Source organism: Cynoglossus semilaevis, chromosome 12 (assembly GCF_000523025.1).
Source record: "Cynoglossus semilaevis isolate Cse_v1.0 chromosome 12, Cse_v1.0, whole genome shotgun sequence".
Taxonomy (NCBI): domain Eukaryota; kingdom Metazoa; phylum Chordata; class Actinopteri; order Pleuronectiformes; family Cynoglossidae; genus Cynoglossus; species Cynoglossus semilaevis.
The window spans coordinates 9,817,885-9,839,586 of NC_024318.1; the positions used below are offsets into that span (position 1 = coordinate 9,817,885).

General features: G+C 41.3%; 2 protein-coding genes across 10 annotated transcripts in view; both read left to right on the top strand.

Moving 5' to 3' along the window:
* ldb1a (LIM domain binding 1a) overlaps window positions 1–18,393 on the top strand; it is a 20,288-nt gene extending 1,895 nt beyond the window's left edge. The window contains exons 2-12 of one of the 5 annotated variants that reach the window (XM_008321981.3): window positions 1,204–1,310; window positions 12,393–12,495; window positions 12,853–12,897; window positions 13,102–13,177; window positions 13,421–13,523; window positions 13,638–13,810; window positions 13,894–14,016; window positions 14,101–14,178; window positions 14,297–14,420; window positions 14,538–14,686; window positions 15,950–18,393. In XM_008321981.3, coding sequence (XP_008320203.1) covers window positions 1,283–1,310; window positions 12,393–12,495; window positions 12,853–12,897; window positions 13,102–13,177; window positions 13,421–13,523; window positions 13,638–13,810; window positions 13,894–14,016; window positions 14,101–14,178; window positions 14,297–14,420; window positions 14,538–14,686; window positions 15,950–16,174 — 1,227 coding nt within the window. In that variant the 5' untranslated portion in view covers window positions 1,204–1,282 and the 3' untranslated portion in view covers window positions 16,175–18,393. Of the gene's footprint in view, window positions 1–1,203; window positions 1,311–12,392; window positions 12,496–12,852; window positions 12,898–13,101; window positions 13,178–13,420; window positions 13,524–13,637; window positions 13,811–13,893; window positions 14,179–14,296; window positions 14,421–14,537; window positions 14,687–15,949 lie in introns of all 5 variants that reach the window. The other 4 variants (XM_008321984.3, XM_008321986.3, XM_008321987.3 and 1 more) reach the window with 4 other exon arrangements.
* A 489-nt stretch (window positions 18,394–18,882) lies between these two features.
* The window catches only part of prom2 (prominin 2), an 11,508-nt gene continuing 8,688 nt past the window's right edge, over window positions 18,883–21,702 (top strand). The window contains exons 1-4 of one of the 5 annotated variants that reach the window (XM_025060767.1): window positions 18,883–19,040; window positions 20,222–20,389; window positions 21,023–21,123; window positions 21,205–21,277. The gene's annotated coding sequence lies outside the window, so the exon portion shown is untranslated. Of the gene's footprint in view, window positions 19,041–20,221; window positions 20,390–21,022; window positions 21,124–21,154; window positions 21,278–21,702 lie in introns of those variants that run through there. The other 4 variants (XM_025060768.1, XM_025060769.1, XM_008321993.3 and 1 more) reach the window with 4 other exon arrangements.

Genomic DNA, 21,702 nt, shown 5'->3' on the forward strand with positions numbered 1-21,702 from the left:
CCAAACCTTCTGCGGTCTGACTGTACAAGTACAGTTTCTCTGTTTTTTTGATAGCATCGGTTACTTAGGCAACAAGGACATCCAGCTTATACCAGGCAGTTATGTGCGCGTGTGTTTGTTTAGTGAAGTGTGAGATTATGAGGTTATTGGCTCAGAGAACCGCCACACTTGAGTCAGAGGGAAGTTATAGGGATTAATGGAAAAGGAAACCAGAGACATGGTGGAGGTAAAGGAAATGAAACAAAATCACATCAGGCTGCAGAAAGGTCAAGGTATTATCAGCAGCGTGAGAAGATTAAATTGAGTGAGTGAATGCAGATGACAAAACACAAAAAAAAGCAAAGGAGAAGAGAGGGGAAAAGAGAAAGCAGAGCGAGAGAGAGAGAGAGAGAGTCTGCTGGTGAAGCAGTCTGTGGCCAAGTCAGGCTGTTTACATGCTGCTTGTGAGAGTGTGCACATTTACACGTGCGCACTGTTCCTTCCCATGGGTCTCCAGTGTCCCTGCGCTCCAGGTGGGCTTTGCATTTTTAATCAATAGTGTCTGTAGTGATTAACACCAGTCTTCTCTCTGCAGCAGCAGAGAAACAGAGGAGAGCAGTGACAGAGGGAGACGAGAGAGAAGAGAGAGATGAGAATCTGTCATACATGCATCTGTGTGTGTGTGTGTGTGTGTGTTTGTTTGGCAGTAATGACCCTCTGCCTCTGGGTTCCTACTGAGTATGTTTATCTCCCACAGCAGCGTTGGGCAAAAATAGACGATACATCACTGCCACACACACACACACACACACACACACACACTCTCACACAGACCTTGTGCAATTTCTCTTTTTCCTCTCTGTTGCTCTAATTGCGTCCCTCATGCATTCTTTCGTTACACACACACACACACACTAGTGCGCGCACACACACACACCTTCACTCCATTCCATATTACTCACTCCAGTCTCATATGCCTGGAGACTCAGTCTCTTTCTTCCCATTTCACTCCTCTCTCATTTTCCCTCCTACTTGTGTTGCAATATGCCTATTAATGATGCAGCCAGAGCTGCACTGCCAACTTCCTGCCTCTGACAGAGAGAGAGAGAGAGAGAGGGAAAAAGAGAGAGAGGGGAGTGTATGTGTGGTGTTCATGCCCTTCTTTGTACCACTCCCTCTTATCTCTCCACCCCCCCCCCTCCCTGTCTGTGTTGTTTTCCTCAGAGTTGGCCCATGCGAGCAGCAGCAGCGTATGGACTGAGTGCAGCTGTTTCCTTCAGAGCGGAGCCCAACATGTGAGAAGATGTCTGTTGGAGGTTGTGCTTGTCCCGGTAAGTGCCCACTCTCACTCTTCTCTCCCTCTCTTCTTGCCTCCTACCTCCCACTCATCTCTTTGCTGTCAAAAAATGACATACAGCATGTAAAAGTGCTATGGAAGCTGTCTAGGGACAGTGTCGCGCTGAGTGAGATGGTGTGTGATGGTATTTGGTGATGATGCAGCCGCGCTTTTTCTTTGACACTTCCTAAATCAGCGTTATGGACTGAAAAGGCATCCACAGCGCACACGATGGAGTTGTACAGAAGAAAGTCACAGTTGCTGTGCAACAGATCAGTGACTCTTTTTGGGTTTTTGACACATGCAGTGCTATGAAATGGTACTTTAAATATCAAATCTTGGCATACTTTCTGACTCGTGTCCTTGGCCAAATGACCTGTGAGCTCACATGTTGCTACAAGTCCCAGGGATTGTTTTTTTTTAAATCATTTGAACGTCATCGTGCTCATTAATGTCATCACAATGTCTTTTTTAAAACAGCTTTAAACCTTTAAGTTTGAATTTGCTCATTTGATGGATGCACGTTTCCAGAATGGACTCAAAGCTGAGGAAGAACTCAAATCCTTCTGTTTAGAACAAGGCTCTAAAATAAGTTCTCTTATCTGTCTTTGAATCTGTAAATCAGCAACAGCAGTACAACTGAACAGTGTTAGTTGGAGATTGTAGGGTGATAATAAAGGTGTTCATCAGTATTATAAAACATATTTATGACTGCCTGTAGTTCAGCTTTTCTTTGCATATCAGTCACTGTGACTTTGCATTTCTGCCTATTAAAGTACTTTACTCTGTTTTTTTAAAGGTAGCCTGCCACATTTTAAAAGCTTTTAAAAAAAACAAAACAAAAGAACAACACAGTCACAGTCAGAATTTTAATGACGCCTTCTGTCAGAATTAATTTGTGAGAGCACGCCAGTCTTTGGAGTGAAAAAAATGATTTTGGCAATCTTTATCGAGTACATCTTGTAATTTTTACGTTCGTGTGTCGTCCTTTGTGACTTTACAGCACTCACTCTTAAACGGTTTTCCTGTAGGAGCAGAGTCACAGAAACAGTTTTCCCCGTGCACTGGGAAAAGCCTCGAAGCGCCAGGGGACGAGCAGTGTGCAGAACAAGCGAGCGAATAACAGCTAGAAATTGAATCGTAGCATCTGCTCAGGGGGATCAGAGAGACGGCAGATTAAATTAGGGTGTCAGGGTCATTTTAATGGCCCTGCTTTGATTCATTGCTATGTCATCTATCAAACACAGTCATATCAGAGAGTGAGAGGGGGAGAGAGAGAAAGAAAGGGGGAGATATCTGCTTGATGTTTGTCCTCTCAGGTCAATTCCCTTCTCCTCTGGAGTTTTCTCCCTGTGTCGCTCCCTCTGACAGACCTCACAGTGGAGCAGAAACTTTTAATGACAACCACATGTTTGTGAGGGATGTAGTCAGAGGTCCACCAAGACCTGCAATGTGCCTGTTGTGTTCAGCAAGTCTGAAAGCACACAGTTTTTCTTTTTTTTTAAAGCAGGCATGTGTGCACACATACAGTATACACACACACACACACACACACTCACAGATCCTGTTGCGACAGGTTTAGGCCAGTGAGTGTCTTAGATAAACCACAGAGCAGCGCTGATCAACATACTGGTTCTGCAGTCTCTCTTTCTCTCTCTCTCTCCCCCTGTTTCTCCCCCACTCTCTGCATGTGCTGGGAATTATTGTCATTACAAATGAAGGCTGGTTTGTTTACATTCTTGTACGATGGTGGAGCAGAGATCCTCCCCATCCTTTGTGCCTTTCTGCCTGAGAAATCACGACATTGCTGCTTTCTCCTCTCACCTGAAAGTGGCCTTTTCATTAAGTGCAGCTTCATGTTCTGCAGACATGTTGAAAAATGTGCAGCAACAGATTTCTCTCTGTCTGTCTGCCTGGTTCATTGGCAACAATGTGGCGTCCTGCTGTTGTTGTGACTTTACTGTGAATCAGCCTTTTAAGGGATTTGTTCTCCGCATGCAGGCGATCTGTCCTCACACACCGTGGAGCCAATCACATCCTTTGTTCAGACTAAATGGTAAAAATAGATTGCCTGTGAGCTGACGATAACACCCCCCCCCTCTATCATTTTCACATGCACCCATTCAACCATGTACTCTCCCCTGTTCAACACTCTCTTCATCCCTCTCTCACCCTTCTATTACTTGCTGCTGCCTCTGTCTTGCTCATCTTGCACTCCCCCCTTCTTCTTTTTTCAGCCTCTCCCCCTTTTTGTCACTCCCTCATCCTTCCCTTTGCAGTGCCATTGCCGTTACCTCATGCAGAAAGTCACATGGCTCCTGAGTGGAGCAAAGTGGCTTAAAGCAACGCCAAAATGGCAGCCGTGCAGCCAGGGCTTTTTGATTACACAATTACACAACTGCCTCAGCTTCATCTCACATCGTGCTGAGCGCCAGTCTGCATCTCTCTCTCTCTCTCTTTTTTGTTCCCCCTGACTTCTGCGTCTCCCTTCCCTTCCCTGCAGCCCCCTCTCTCTGTACTCCACTGAGCCTCTCAGATCATGTTTGCGAGACCAAAATGGCTGTGTGTACAGAGGCAGAGAGAAGGAAGGAATGCGTGGGAGACAGAGATGCTGGGGAGTCAGAGAGAAAGAGATGGGGGTGGGGGTGCAGAGTGGATATGAGCTGCAGTGATGTCACATCTGCTGCAGGCCGACAGGATGGCAGAGGAAAGATGGCATGTGCCACACGGCGGGGAGGGAAAACTGAATGTGTGGGAGGTTGAAAGGGATCGCTATCAAAGTGCACTTTTATTTATGAGGGATGTGCAACTCGCAGTTTTTAAAACATGAAAGTACAGACAGAATGTGACAGTTTGCACCTAAACAGAGCTGTGTTTAAAAACAAAAGAGGACAAATGTATCTGAGTGTCTGTCTGTTGGAACGTCATATTTGAGTTAAAAGAACAGACTTTTTTTATGCTGCTCCACCATCTTTGGTCCACAAATTCCCACATTCACCAAAACTTTGGTTGATATTGCCAAGTCTTCACATCTGATGAGGTTATCCAGTTTTCTCAGGAACTGAGTTTTGTGTATGCAACTGATACAATGTCATCGTAGTACAATCTTAAAATGCTGTGAGCATCTCTGATTTGATTTAAATGCAAACAGCCAAAAAAAAGTACATTATTCCTTAGAAAGAATTCTGAGATTTAAGAGTTTTAACTCACTATTCCAAATAATAAGGACTGAGGAGAAGTGGTAAAAGAAAATGAGGAGATTGTGTAATTATTGCCAATAAAATAAATCAAATTAAGCAAATATTATCTGTGTATTACAGTAGGACAGTGAAAACACATGAGACAATAGTTACACACAGAAATCAAACATCTGATGGAGCAGTCAAACAGTGATTGTCATCAGAAGTACGGTCGTTGTACTTCACCTGGATGCTTTAAATACATGTCTCTAAACAGTATAAGAGTCAGATTTTCTGCTCTTACTGTTTCTTCTCTTCCTCGTTAATGGAGTGAAATCTAAACTCTCTGGTCTAAAATGTTGCAGATCCTTTCTGTCAACAGCAATTCTCTGTGGTGTAGTTTGGGGCTGGGCTCTCTGTCAGTCTGGAATCAGATCAATGATGCCTGTCATTGCAAATGTCCACACCACTGACTCTCACACAGTTTCACATAGTTTATCTCAAATGTGTGCTCTTTAACTTCCTCCTGTCAGACCACAGCTGCGTCCTCTGGGCCTGTGTTATTCGTTTTTCTGCTGCCATGTTGTTATCAGTACCAGTCAGGTGTCCCAACAGTTTGACAGGTTTGTGTCTCCACAACTGTGAGGTCTGAAAGAGCAGCAAAAATGAATGTGCTGTTCAGCAATGCTCTATGCACATCCTCGCTCCGTACGACTGTAAACTCTCTCACTCGTAACTCAGTAGGTGGACACAATGGGTTTCCAGGACGTATTTTCAAGACATTGTTTACTCCTCAAGTGTAACTTTGGACTTTAAACCCTGTGAGGGAGCACACTCTCTGTGGCATTATGGTGAAAGCTTTTGTGTGCAAATGGCAAACACAAGTGGAGTTGTCTTAGATTTTAGAGAGGTATAGATATAAGAGGACGCATTAGCATTAGCTGCCATAGTGTTATCTGTAGACCATATATAAGAAATGGCCGTAGCCTGAAGCCACAGAGGCGGACCAGAAGTGTTTCTTTGTTTCTAAGCTAACTCAGGAAATGTATGAGCTCCTCTTACAGTAGTACTATATATTTTCCTAAGGGTTTCGTAATATTAATGACTCATTTTTTAATAATAATTAACTTCCTGTGTCCTTTAATGGAACACAAAGTAGATATCAGTACAAAATGAGTGAACAACCACCCTTCTATTTAATGGTCTGGCTTTCAGTTATGCATGGTGTCCACTCAAATCTTCCCCCTTAACCTTCTGTCATCACTTACCTTCTTTGAAACACTTTTTATTAAAAAAACAACCATGGAACTAGTGATTGATGCCATAATCTATTCTGCAACGTTACCTATAAAAAGTCTTAGATTTCATCACACTCAGCTTAACTGTCATGAAGACTAAGTGTGATTACAGTTTACATTAAGATTCCCTTTTTTTTAACCCCGACATTTTAATGGTTCCCCACAACACTCAGACCAGTAGTTAAGGTTCAATTATTTTACTGTTATTCTTCAAATGTTCTTTTTTGTAGTATTCAGTAGTAGTAGTAGTAGTAGTAGTAGTAGTAGTAATAATAATAATAATATAATACCTTCATAACAATTGTCTGTGCTTTGATGTGAACGTGAAGCTGTTTACACCATTTGTTACCACATGAAGGTGCTATTCTACAGTCAGTCTGTAAAGACACTGACGAGTGAATCACTGTACAAACAGAAGAGGCCGTTTGTTTTCGCCCACTTCTGTTCAATCATCCATGTTCTGACTCAGACACATCTGTGATTACTTTACCAAGACAGGGATTTATTTCTTTTCTTGATTGGATGTTAAAATTTGTCTTCACTCCACAATTCATTTGGTTCACTTGCGTCTTTCAGTCCGATCCAACTTATTCAAAGAATAAACACAACGTTCCTTGTCTGTGTTTCAGTTGTGAGACAGACCGGTTATAACCCGATGTGCTCAACACTGTGAAATGCAGCGCTCTGCTTACCCCATCAGCAGCCTGTATATATATTATTCTACCAGCTGACTGCTGTCTAAATTGCAAAGCCTCAACCTCAAATAGTGCTTTAATTGTGCTTCAGATATATTACTTGTAAACACTAGTGGGTATTGATCAAACACGAGGCTGCTGATTACCGGTGCTGATACCACGTTCATTTTCTGGGGCTGCAACAGGAGCAAGGCTGTGGTGAGAAGTGTTTGACTCATCATTTGAGTCAGTCATTTTTCACAAGCATATAAAAGTGCCTATATTAAGATATATTAATGTGAATTTAGTAACCAGTGTAATTAGGACTTTGCAGTGACATTTAGTGGATTTAGTAAACAGCCACACAATGCATTATTTATGTTGTGGTTGTTTATGTATGGAATGCATTTACCAGAGTGTCATCACCACATCACGGCAATTCTGCTAGTTTAAGTTATTTACTTTGTTTACAATTTAACCGATTTAAGCTGGAATTGTGGTTTCAGTCTGTGAGGCTGTGATAATTAATAATGCTGAATCTAAGTTTGTAGAACTTGAAGAACGAGCCAATCTTGTAAAAAGGGATAAGACTTTCTGTTGGTGCTGCTGTGGGCAGAATCGCTAAAAATACATCGTTTTCCAGTTTAATCTCCATCTGCCTTTTTAAGGTTGCAGGGATGGATTGGAGGGGGGTAGAGCAATCCCCATGAGTCGGACAAGAACAAAAATAATTACAAAGTTACTGAAAAGGCAAATACCTCCAAACATTGACTTTGAAATCTGCAAATGGAATGCAGTTTATAGTGTTGGGCTCAGCTGTTCTGTGAACCTGTACAGTACACTTTATAGTGATGGTGACTTCATACTGTATGGGAAACTTTTACCACCAATTTAGAAAGATTACATTTAATTTTTTAATAATTGGTTTTGCACCATAGAGAAAATTAATCAGTCTAGTGCGTAACATGGCCAAAATGTTGCTGCTAACTGTCCTGGCCTACCTTCTTCTTTCTCTTCACGTTCCTGCAGCAGCTTTACATTCTCTGGGTTGCATTACTGCCATCTTCTGGTAAACGTTACAATGTAAAATTATGTTTTTTTTTTATTTTCGCATGATTCAGTCCAAAAGAGTTGTGAAATTGTTTAATTTTATTTCATGAAAACGGCTGTCCCCTTTTGCCGGTGGAACCCTGTCAGGAGGGAAGTTTGTCCGGGCTGTGTGGCAGGACGGGCGGAGGAGCTGGAGGAGGCGGGGCCTTTGTTTGTTCGTATCTCGGCTGGCAGGAACAAAGGGTCCTGTAGCAGCTCGGCTGTAGTAGTAGTAGTGGTAGTAGTAGTATTAACAGTGGTATAGCGAGACCGCCGTAACACCGAGTAATGACATTTTAGAAATTCTACTGCAGGCCCACGGACTGGCAAGTACCGGCGGCTGCACATTAACTCTCAGTCGTTCGCCGTCGTCCTGTTTTGGGACCGTTGGACTACGCTGCTAATCGGTCGTACCGCCATTGGAGCTTCTTCCCCGTACAGCCGCTCCGATTAGCATCGAAGCTAACGGACTAGAAAACAGCGACCCGAGGTGTTCCAGCAACACCGAGTTTCTGTTCACCCTTCTCTGCAGGTAACTCCAACTCTATGCCGCTCCGCTGCTTCATAATAGCACACTTAAAGTGAACGAAAACAACCCCACGGAAATGCCGAAAGTTCATGGAGGGTTTGTCGATAGTAGACCAAATAGGTTAACAGCTTAGCTATGGCATATACCGAGTGCGGCCCTCAGGTTCACTTTTCGACCGGTGCCGTGCGTTAATTAAAGACATGTTTATTTTGAATTGTAAAGACATCGTGCGATCGAGCTGCAAACGTATGACGCAGAAGAGCAGAGCGGCAGTGATGGAAGTGTTGGCAGATCACTGTGGATGACTTGGCTGGAGGCCAGTCTCTGGAGCTGCTCCATTGTTCACTGTGAACACTTTGAGCGGACTAAACCACACCAGATGACTTCATTTACACATACACTCTGCTGCAATGCTCAGAAGTCGTCTGGTTTTAAATGATCCGTTTTCTATATTGTAGAAAATAGAAATGTCAAAGAAGAGAAATTATCTACGTTTTTGTTGACCGACTAATGATGTAGGCTGTAATGCACCATGATGGATGGTAGCTGTCATTAAATGTTCAGCAGTCGAGTATTTCTAAGGCAACCATGGATACATCTGACGCCAGTTATTTTTTTATAGTTCACCTTTAACCTGCAGGGATACAAGTCTGTTTCATCTACAAGTGATGAATTATGTCCTTGTATGCTTAAAGTGTAAGATGCATTTGAAAAATATCACAACAACAAGTTTAACAGTGGTATAGCGAGACCGCCGTAACACCGAGTAATGACATTTTAGAAATTCTACTGCAGGCCCACGGACTGGCAAGTACCGGCGGCTGCACATTAACTCTCAGTCGTTCGCCGTCGTCCTGTTTTGGGACCGTTGGACTACGCTGCTAATCGGTCGTACCGCCATTGGAGCTTCTTCCCCGTACAGCCGCTCCGATTAGCATCGAAGCTAACGGACTAGAAAACAGCGACCCGAGGTGTTCCAGCAACACCGAGTTTCTGTTCACCCTTCTCTGCAGGTAACTCCAACTCTATGCCGCTCCGCTGCTTCATAATAGCACACTTAAAGTGAACGAAAACAACCCCACGGAAATGCTGAAAGTTCATGGAGGGTTTGTCGATAGTAGACCAAATAGGTTAACAGCTTAGCTATGGCATATACCGAGTGCGGCCCTCAGGTTCACTTTTCGACCGGTGCCGTGCGTTAATTAAAGACATGTTTATTTTGAATTGTAAAGACATCGTGCGATCGAGCTGCAAACGTATGACGCAGAAGAGCAGAGCGGCAGTGATGGAAGTGTTGGCAGATCACTGTGGATGACTTGGCTGGAGGCCAGTCTCTGGAGCTGCTCCATTGTTCACTGTGAACACTTTGAGCGGACTAAACCACACCAGATGACTTCATTTACACATACACTCTGCTGCAATGCTCAGAAGTCGTCTGGTTTTAAATGATCCGTTTTCTATATTGTAGAAAATAGAAATGTCAAAGAAGAGAAATTATCTACGTTTTTGTTGACCGACTAATGATGTAGGCTGTAATGCACCATGATGGATGGTAGCTGTCATTAAATGTTCAGCAGTCGAGTATTTCTAAGGCAACCATGGATACATCTGACGCCAGTTATTTTTTTATAGTTCACCTTTAACCTGCAGGGATACAAGTCTGTTTCATCTACAAGTGATGAATTATGTCCTTGTATGCTTAAAGTGTAAGATGCATTTGAAAAAGTGGGTAATATCACAACAACAAGTCAATTGAGTGTTAAAACATGTTCTGTTGCTGTCTTTTTTCTGTCTTTTTAATCATTGTTTATAACCATCTTGACTTTTTAGTTCTGTTTTTTTCTCCGTCGTTAGTGCAGACTAACAGAAAAATACCACCTTGCAACCATTAGACCAAAACTCAGAATAACAAACCAATACAAAGAACAGCTGAGCTGATTTTAAGGATTATAACGTACAATTGTATTTATTATATTACCTTACACTCTTATCTGAAAATGATGTACACCTGGCAGCCTTTGTTTTTGTCAAAAATGTTATTGACAGTGGTAGAAGAAAGAACCAACCTATCTCTGGCCACAGCTCAAGACCACACCAGTTGCCAGTTTTGTCAGCTAACAGCAGAAACCTGAGACTGCAGTTTGTATGGGTCACTAAAATTACACAATGGAACAGTGGAAAAACACTGCCAGGCCTGATAAGCTGCCACATTCCTTTGATGGAGTCCATGCAGCTTTGCATAAATCAGCTATTCTGTGTGCTGTTCAGGTCATTTGATTGTTGTGAAAGCCAAAAACACTATATACTTCTGTCTCTCACAGTTATTTGTAAAAGCAACAACGCATCATCTTCCACTTTGCTTTAAATAATGTTGTGGGCACTTGATTTTGCAAAACTTTGCCATTGAACGTAGCACATTTAACTTGATCAATGCAGTGTAACTTCAATTCACTGCTGCAGGTTGTCACATCAGTCAAGTTTACAACAGGGTACAGCACCAATCAGGAATTATTCCACAAAAAATGGGGAACTTGATATGTCATTTATATTTGTTTTGCATGATATAAACATTTTTTTTCTCATAACTGTCTCATTTTTTAAAAATTATAATGGCAAGAATATAATGGTTTAAGGAGTTTGCACTTTTAAAAAATCTAGATGCAAATGTTAAATTTCAGTGATGTTTATTTTTATATCGTTTAAAATAAGCTACTACAAATATGATACAGAAAAAAATGGCAAGGACATAGACCACTGTGTGCAATAATTTATATTGTTCTGTAAGACTGAACAAAGGCTTTTCATGGAATTGAATTGTGTCTGGGACTAATAGCTGGTTGTATTTGAAGGGGGAGGTGTGTAGGTCAGAGGTAACGCATAGAGAACCATTGTGAGATGCTCCTGAACAGGTTCCTCTCCTCACTAATGGGGAGGAGAACATGACCTGCCCTGACTCTCTGGGGTAAACTGAGACATGGAAGAAAAGGATAAAAGTAAATTAAGGAGGCGTTGAAGGAGGAGGGCCTGCTCCGAGTTTGCACAGTCGTAATGAAACCCAGCTTGTCCCACATCGAACCAATTTATGTTTCTCTCGAAATAAACCTATGTGTAGAACTTTGAAAAATGACCGTTCAGCCATGGCAGAAACTGTCAGACACAGATAAGCACAACATCTATTTGTTATCTCCTCAAAACCATTTTCAGCATTCAGTAAGGAAAGCTAGATAGATTGACCAGCTGGGGGGATCGGTTTCTGTATGTTATTTTTTCTTGAGCATTAGTTTGCTGGTGCATATTTTTCGTTGATGAAGCAGCAGCAGTCTGTGAGATCTAAGCCCATACAATTACAAACATCGAGGAGAACAGAAGTAACAGAAGATTAGAAATGTTTTGTAAATGCCATAAATTGCAGCTGGTGCACAGACGAGAGATGCTGTGATCATTTGCGGTGAAGTTCAAGGGACAGATGAGGACTCTGTAAATAAGATCAGAGCTACAATTACACCACAGTTACTATCTGAGAGTTGATTTATTAAATGAACTTAATCTAGTTTAGACCAGCTGCTTGGTTCCATTTTTGTTTGGTTGTTGATGTTTTGTTTTAATTGATTAATTGTTGGAGTCCTTTTGGTTTCATACAAGACAAACACATAAGAAATAAGTAGTCAGTATCAGTAATACCTACAACTATTGCTGATAAAACATGTCCATACTGTAGCATAGCATTAGTATGAAAAAAAACAACCAACAATGTACAGTATGAAAAATCAAATGATGGAGTGAGGGCGTAAACTGAGATTAATTTATTCCCATGGCATGTGATGTTCAAACACCAATGCTTTGTCCTGGTAGATAAAGGTTAACAACAGCCGGACTGGGGGAAAGGATGGGGGGATGGGTTAGAGGGGCAACCAGAGGGGGAGAAACGACAGGCATTAGCAGCATGTGAAGGATCACATGGGATTGTATGCAGTGAACAGTTTCCTGCTAATACAGATGGTACAAGAACACAGAGAACAGGTCAGGCCACCTTGTCCTTGTCCCCCATTATACTAATTATTTTTCGCCTGATTCTTTGGTAGGAATATAGTTTTTTTTTCTTGTGAAGACAATGATTTGTCCCTTTTTCTGTCCATTTAGCAGATTGAAGACGCATTAGATAATGAAAGCAGTGAGAAATCATTTTGGCAGCGTGCTTTTTACATGGCTAAATTTTATTTTAAACATCCCACGTGAGATTATTAGAGAGATTTGAACAGGCTGCAGTTAAATTTAATTTCTGTTCTGCTTCTCTGTGCTTGTCTGCAGGCTGTTCGTCAAAGTCATTCAAGCTGTACTCTCCTAAGGAGCCCCCCAACGGCGGCAGCTTCCCCCCTTTTCATCCAGGCGCTATGCTGGAGAGAGATGTGGGGTAGGTCCGACTATTTTCACCAAGGACCATCTGCTGCCAGTTGTTTCACTGTGCAATTAATTTGTTTTGTTTTTGTAAAAGACTATCTATCAAACTGTCTCTTAACTGTATGTGTTTTACCAGAATAGAACAATATTTACATTTAGTCAATTAATTAGTTTTTCATTTTACACTAAGTGTTCTCCTGTTATATCAATTATACCTAATGTTAATTCCACATTAATAACATTTCTATAATAAAACCACATGATTCCAGCTGTGACACCTGAGAAGTACTTTATTAATGTGTTCTTGAGTAAGAATGTTAATTAGAAGAAGTCAGCCATCTCTAATATGTTATATTTTTAACCCTCTCAGGCCTTCACCCATGTATCCCCCGTCGTACATGGAGCCTGGAATGGGGTAAGTACTGATATAACACTCACAATGAGAAGGAGTTGAAGATGTCCACTATGTAAACAATGCATTCTGTTCTCAAGGAAAATGCATCACTTATTCACTACGCTACACTACACTATTCAAACGGGTTTTCAGTAGCCGATTGGAATTGTGAGCCAAGCAGTTCATTACACCTCAGAGGTGTTTAAACGCTGCGTTCTCTTCCAGGAGACCAACACCGTATGGGAACCAGACAGACTACAGGATATATGAACTGAACAAAAGACTACAGAACTGGACAGAGGTGAGAGAGCTGGCTGCTGCTGTGGCAAAGCTGTTGTCTGCAGTGATCTCAAGTCCTTTGTGACTACTGGTGATTTGTTTTTTTGCAGCTAATTAAATGAGGTGTAAGAAAATAATGAGTGTGTTTGTAGTTGTCGGGCATTAAAGCACTTGCATTCACATTTTAATAGGATTTTTTTTTGCTTTAACTTGATGTTTTCTCTAACTTTGGCTTCTGGCTTCTGCTTGGTTCTTCCACTCTCAGGACTGTGACAATCTCTGGTGGGATGCATTCACCACAGAGTTTTTTGAGGATGACGCCATGCTTACCATCACTTTCTGTCTTGAGGACGGACCCAAGAGATACAGTAAGATTCTGCGATCTTTTGTAGATTCATAAGTTTGTAAAAAAACGACCTTGTAAACTCAATTCTGTATTTTGTGTTTGTACAACAACTTTTAATGTTAACTTTTTTTTTCAGCCATTGGCAGGACTTTGATACCACGCTACTTTCGCAGTATTTTCGAGGGTGGCGCCACTGAGCTGTTCTATGTTCTGAAACATCCCAAGGAGTCATTCCACAGTAACTTTGTGTCTCTGGATTGTGATCAGTGCACCATGGTAACACAGAACGGCAAACCTATGTTCACACAGGTAAGGCTAATGTCCTTACAATGTCTCCCCCTGCTGTTGACTTTACAATGTTTTTAATATGTGATCCTGTTGCTGTGGGTAAGGTTTGTGTGGAGGGACGTCTGTATCTGGAGTTCATGTTTGATGATATGATGAGGATCAAGACGTGGCACTTCAGCATCAGACAACACAGAGAGGTTCTCCCCAGGAGCATCTTAGCAATGCATGTGAGTCTCAGAGTCCACAAAGAAAACCAGATACTTTTCCTCCCACTGGCCTTAATACTGTTTCCCTGTTTTTCCCTCAAACAGGATCCACAGATGCTCGATCAATTGGCTAAAAATATCACTCGATGTGGGCTGTCCAACTCCACACTCAACTACCTCCGTGTAAGCAAAACCTTTGAGTAAAAAACTAAATTTAACAGACTACTACTGACTACAACAGAACTGTAACAACAGAAGTGAATCATTTTCACACCTTGCTTTCTCTGTCTTTTTTTAAAAGCTTTGTGTGATTCTGGAGCCCATGCAAGAGTTGATGTCCAGACATAAAACCTACAGCTTGAGCCCCAGAGACTGCCTGAAGACCTGCCTCTTCCAAAAGTGGCAAAGAATGGTTGCACCTCCAGGTACAACCTGATGTTTGACCATTTGAATTCCCACCAATCCTCATGTGACAGGGCACCAAAAAGATTTGGATGCTTCAGGAATAAATGACAGACCTTTTTTTCTTTCTTTTTCTGTAGCTGAACCAGCCAGACAAGCTCCTAACAAGAGACGGAAAAGGAAGGTGTCCGGCGGAAGCACAGTGAGCTCTGGTGGAGGCAGCAACAACAACAGCAACAGCAAAAAGAAGAGTCCAGCCAACAGTTTCTCACTCTCCAGCCAGGTACCTGTAAGCATTACACCTACTTCACTTCTGTCTGCTTCTGAAGGGGCCGGGGATTGAGAACAAGGACAAACAGTTATTTAGTTTTCTGTAAATGTTGGTGGGTTTGGTCTCTAAGTGAGTCATAAGTCTCTAAGCAACAGGGTTAGGGGATACGGGTGTGGGGGTGGCTACAGGAAGTTTAGATTAATCACTGGGTGATGACTACAGTAGAACTTTTTTTTTAGATAACAACTTAATTCTTTTTGTAAATAAAACTCTCTTCAATATTAAACTTAAATTATACTAAAGATGTTGGGACAGAGGCAAGCGTACCACAGAAACATGACCATTTCCCATCTTACCTTGCAGTCATGTCCAAACCTACTAGAGAAGCACCGACAGTGTTATTCACACGATTCACACCTATTTAGTACTAACTTGCCTCTGTCACACTGACAGTGTTATTCACACAACCTATTTAGTACTAACTTGCCTCTGTCCCAGTTTTATCCAGTGTGTTGCCTGCATTAATTTCTTTTGATTAAGACATAAAATTACTTTTTTGCTGACTTTAAGTCTTTTTCTGTTATTTTGCTGAAATCAACACATTTTAGTTTCTGTTGTCTCTTATTTGAAAGGGGATGAAGATGTAGGTGGTAGATCTTTTCATGTGAACCAGTAATGGGCAGTCCCTGGTCCTCTGGGCCCACAGGTTTACTGATACACACTATGTATTTAATCAATGCTCATGGTATTTTGGGATTGTGGACTGGGTTTCCTTGGTCTGAGGTCCAGTAGGGGAGTTTGGCTTTTCTCTCTGAATTCTGTATTCTGTGGGTTTTTCCATTAACGACCAAGTATCAGAGCACATGATTCACACAGCACTGCCGTCTTTGTTTACTTGGTTGCTTGATTGAGCGCATGAGACCCGAGGTGGAATGAAACCCCCCCATCCTTTGTCCCCCGTGATGTAGCACTCAAGGATCAGGGATGCCCACTGCTGGCCAGTAGGGAGGGCCCCCTGACCCCGCCTCTGGTGTCAGGGCCACTTGGACGACGAGACTGTTCATGTCTTGTCCTGTTGTAATTTGGTTCTGAATGAAGGACATTGAAGCCATGATAAAAAAACAAAAATGCCCCAAATTCTCATCATGTTATTTACTGAAATTTTATGTGAAACAATTCAATGAAACCACGCTGAATACAACACATCCGTGCAGCCAGTCATTCCGCGCACCCCCCTGCATAATGGGGATAATATGTACCGGCCCTTGCTGTCCCTTTTAGGACGTGATGATGGTGGGAGAGCCCACTCTGATGGGAGGGGAGTTTGGTGACGAGGACGAACGTCTGATCACGCGACTGGAAAACACGCAGTACGATGGTGCGAATGGCCTGGAGGATGAGGACAGTTTCAACAGCTCACCTGCACTGGGCTCACAGTCTCCCTGGAACAACAAGGCCCCCTCCAGTCAGGAGAGCAAGAACGACAACTCCCAGTCATCTCAGTAGAGTACCCAAGTCCCAGCTTCTCAGTTCTTAAAAAAAAAAACCTACTGTGTCCTACCTGAGACTACGTGTTAGCGAGAGGAGTCAGGCAGGACAGCCTTGAGCACTTTTGTTAAATTAAGTATAGTTTGTTTTTGTGGGGGTTTTTTATATGTAAAGTTTATTTTGAAGACAGAAGGAAAGTGATTGGAGAAAGCAGTTGAAAGCTGACCAGGAGAGGTTAGGTGCAGCAGAGGCCGCTCTCGCTTCCTCACACTGTTGCAGGCGATCGGTGGTCCTCGGCCTCGGCCCTTATCTGCTCAGTCCTCTTAGTCCTGCGGTGAGACCCAGGCTGTGTGTGGGCCAACGATAGCCTGTCCTGATACCAAAGTGCTCGTCACTGTGACAGTAACGGTGGGTTCTTGTTCCAACCTCGGGTCTCAAGCGTACGATTTTAAGACGTACCTCGTTGTTTTCTGTTGTGTTCCATGTCACAGGAGGGAAGGGCTCAGAGCTTGAACTTGCTGAAGTTATGTTTTTACAGGCTGCAGAGAAGAAAAAAAAATCTAAACTGTGTGCACTCATAGTATCAAAACTCAACACTCGCTTTTTAAAAACTCAATTATTTGTTTTTGTAGGACCTGGTTGGAACAAAAACCTGTACAGTGCCGGAGCTTGAGGACCGGAGTTGAGAACCACTACGCTAAATCTTAAACACACACACACACACACACACACACACTCTCTCTCTCTGTCTCTGTCTCTTTTGCTCTTTCTCTCTTTGTCAAATACACACACACGCACCCATGTTCACACACAATCAGTACAGACACACACACAGACACAGATTGAGGTACTGGAGAGAGGAGGCGAAGCAGCAGCGTGTCTGGACCACAGCAACAGACACTACAGACCAGTCTTTCTCCTTTTCTTTTTTTTTCTTTTTTCTTTTGTAAACAACTTCTGAAGAGAAAACACAGACAGGCAAGCAAACAAACACAGCCCCCAAATTATTCTTTGCACTGTTTTACACTCTATTAAACTCTTTGTCTATTTTTCGTATGCATTGACAGTGTTTTTTTGTTTTGTTTTTTTCTCCTTTTTATTAATGCTAATGTGAGAAGTGTAAACCATCTGAACTCTGCAGTATAATAATGTATAAGTATTTGCTATTAGATCATTCTTTCTGTGATGGTAATAACTTTCCTGTACGTCTCTGCTTGGTGTGTCATCTATCTGTGTCAGGTGTCACATGGTCATCACATGGTCCATCAGCTTTAGTGCTAGAACAAGGCTAGTGTTTCTTTTGTTTGTTTGTTTGTTTATTTTATTTTTTGTTTTTTTAAACTGTTCTCTGACCTTTTTTTCCAAGAGTCCAAAACAACCTGACTGACTGAAAAAATCAATTGACCTCCAAAATCTTCATCCAGCGTCTGGTGTTGAATCCTCTGTCTTGTCGTTGCAAAACTGTTTATTTGTATTGAAATAAAAACTCACAGAAGAACATACAGTAACTACCGTACATTTCTCTAATTTGCTACTCAAACTATTTAAAAAAAAGAAGTTTTGACTGGATTGTAAAATACAAGGTGGGAAAAAAAACAACTTTTGTAAAAACCACGAGTTTTCCCAGAAATATTTTTAATCACATTTGAAGAAAGCTGCAGACCAAGGAGCTCCATGTAAAGAGTCTTTAAATGTTACACTGCGCTGTTTTCTGTTTTTATAAAGAACCCTTCTGTTTGGCTTTACTTTGTGTCTGTGCTTGTATATTTTAGCCAGTCATTTCTGTAAGAGTTATTATTCTATGTATGTATTCCTCCTTAGAGTTATGGGAAAAAAACTCAATCTTATGTAAAGAGATGTAAAAGCCTCTTAAGACTTTTTTTTAACGTGATTTTTAATGGTACAATCACTGATAAAAGAATTTTCCTTCATTTAGCAAACTGTATTTATTTTTCTATGTAAGAACATTTTCTGTTTAGGTCCCAGCCGCCTGTACGATAGTATATGGAGGAGTCTGTTGATTCAGTTGATTCAGCTAATAAACAGTCATTCCATTACTTTGGTTCTTCTTTAACCTGCAGCTCCCGGCCGCCCCGGCTTTGTTTATTACAGTGGTTGAATATGTTAAAGAGACATTTGATAGCCATTCTCTGCTGTTGTAGGTCTGTGGTCGATCAGAAACCATCAGATGCACTGAAAAAAAAAACAATAAAAAAACCACATTCAGAGAAAAGAAAGTCTGCCTCAGAGTTTTCTTCTTTCTTCTGTGGAGTGTCTCCTGAAATGGTGGTTTTTAGATCCTGGCAAAACATTCAAACTCATTCAGGGAGTATTTTGAGTTAATTGTCATGAAGTATTTTTAGGATTTCACATGAAAGATACTTTATTTTTCCTACTACCTCTACACTTTCATTCTTTTGTCTTCTACTTCCTTCTTTTTTTCTACTTTTTTTTTTACTTGCATCTTTGACCCCATTTTTATTTTTAACTTTTTTTAAAGTCACTTTCTCTAAACGTCTTTCTTTTCTTTCTACTTTTGGGTTCTACTTCCTAATACATGTTTTTCTAGTACTTTTTACTCTTCTTCACCGCTCTACTATCTTCTACTTGTGTCTTCTCCCCCTCTTTTTTTTAAAAAAGGTAAGAAATTGTTTAAGAGAAAGTATAGTACATGCGGCACTAAGTTTAAAGTTTTACTTTAGGCCACGCCCCTCTAATCAGACCAATGTGTGTCACCGGAGAACTCTTCAGTTGAGCTTTTTACATCTGCTCTCCCAGTGTGAAAACCAACAGTCATGGACCGTAAGATTGGAGAAAATAAAAACTCGACTCCAACCAGATGGAAGTCTACAAAATCCAACGTGGAGATATCGGACACAAACAGGTAAACGTTCTGTAAACCCGAGCCAAGTGAGGAGGAGTGCGACAAGAATGGGCTGGGACACTACACTTTGGGATAATTGACTTTGTAAAACACTTCAAACATTTACCGTAATATTTACATTATTTACGCAGGAATAAAGTGATTTTATTTTAACATTTAGGAGTCTTCATCTCATAATATAAAAAATATTCTTCACCCGCTTGGGTTTCAGTGACACGGCCGGTTGATCTGGCAACTCTTAATTTTGCCAGCAGGGGGCCTCAAAGAGCGCATTACAGCAGTAGCGGGTGAAGAGCATTTTTTTTGCAGACATTTATAAAATAAATATACTAAAAATAACATGAAATACAAAACGGAATGAGTCAAAGTCTTTTATGGGTTTTTTGTAATGACTATAATTATTAAAATGACCACATTTAAAACATCAAAAAAAAAAAAAACTGGCCAGAAACAAAACAAAAACATAGTCTACAGTTTAAATGATGCAAAACAGTTTTTCATATTTCTTCAAATGTTCTCTTGGAAATTAAAAACACCATCTATGAAAGACCGTCAGTTTTTTTCTTGTTTGGTTTGATGACTGAAATTCCCATGTTTCTTAACCTTGTCATGTGACGATGTGGGTGAACTTGTGTTTAACATGCATCAGTGGAATATGGACGTTTAGTGTGTGGTAATGGAGTGGATCCTCTTTCATTTTATGCAAATGTCTTATCTGCCCTCCTATTTGTCAGAGTCTCTCTGTCACAGTGATCTGAGGCTGGTGTACCAGGTTCATTATCTACTATATACTGTAGTCACTCTTTTTCCCAGTGGAAAAAGTCACAGATAAAGACAGTAACTTCCAGTAACCTGTCTTTCTTTTCCAATAATTTATGGGGGAAAATTATTTTGGCCTTTTTTTATTGATTAATCATGATTAATCACACAGCTTTAGTTTTTAAAGCCCACACTGTGTCCAGTGCAGACTGAATGCCACACATTCAAATACATAAAACCAGATCAGATTCCATGAACGTCATTTGACGTTTCCTTAAACTTTCAGGATGTTCTGTGTTGTTGTTCCCACCTCCCTCTCACTCCCTCTCTCCCCTCCTGTCCTCATATTTGTCCATCATAAACCCTCCCTCCTCACGTCTTTCTCTCTCCTCCTCCCTCCCTCCCTGTCTGCCTTGCTTTAGTGCCACCGTTCTACAGACCGTGCCACAGTCCACAGTCAGAAGTTGACAGTACAGTCGGAGCAGATCAGGTTTCTCCTCGACTACAATGGTGTGTGTGTGAGCCACACACCCTGCTGTTCAGTGACCGGAGCTCAGAGTGCTGCGACTGCCCTTCACCCTGCAGCCACGGTGAGTGGAACAGAAGTAATGCCTCTGGATCACTATCACATCAAATCCACTTTTCTGTCCACTTGTTCAAACCTTGACTTGGGTTGATTGCGTGAACAGCTGGGCCGTCCCCCACTCTGATGTTTGTATAGTAAATATTACACGGATGCTGTGTTGGTTGAGAAGGAACTGGAGTGGATTGCTTGTTTTATACGATTGGTTCCAATGAGCTGTCAGGTCACCACAGGAAGTACTGGTGGTTTTGCATGGAGGAACAGTATTTGCATGTAAGAAATACACAGTGGCATTTAGAATATATGGTACTGAATCTTCCTCCATTTCATTCAAATAGATAGCGTGTGAAGCAATGCTTTCATTTGTTGGACTGTACTGTCTTTCTGATTTGAATGTTCAGGTGGAGTTACTGTGAACAAAGATCAACTGTAACATTACATTTCCACTAAGATCAGTGCTTTTTTTTGTTTAAAAAAAAACCCACTTCTCCATCTCCAGAGAAGGAAGTGGTCAGTTAGTGTTGGTGTTTTTATTGTTTCCAAATATTTGCAAGTGACGTCCACACAACACACAGGGCTTTGTCTTTGTGTTTTTTATATTTTCATACGCATGTGTATTTATTCTGTTTGTCCTGGTGAGTTTGACCAGAGGACACGGAGCGAGCTGGTGGACCGCGCAGGAGGGAAGTGGTCAGTGTGTACTTCTGTGTTTTTGTTCTTAACACGGGGACGGTCAGGCAGGTATTACTCCTTATTCCTCTGTTGTTGTACTGTTACTGGGTAAACAAGTTACATTTTCCAAAGGCATCATTTTTTTTTCAGAGTTCCAGGTTGAACCTGCAGCTGTGCTGTTTATAGGAATAATACAACGGTGGTAAAAACAGCTGCTGTGAGGGTTAGTAACTGCTACAAATCTGTTTAATCAGTGTTTTATCGTAAATATTTAAGATTTATTATTATTTTTTAACTAGTTCTAGGAAGGCATATTATTTTAAATAAAAAAACACTGAATTAATCGTAAGGCTAATGGAGGCAAAAAATGCATAAATACAATGATTTAGAACTAATTTTTAGCCTAAAACTAGCTAAAGATGTGCTTTATATGTACCAATGGAAATTGAGTGTTTTTGTTATTATTATTATTATATTTTAATTTGAGGTCAACAGAGGAAAACTATCTTTGCGTTTGACTGAACCCTGAAGTCAAACGTTGGTTCTCCCTCTAACCTGTGTAGGAACAGTGAGGTGTCAGTGTAAGACAACGAACGACACAGAGGAACAGTGTTGTTTTGGTCTGACTCATTCTGTGCCCCCCCCCCC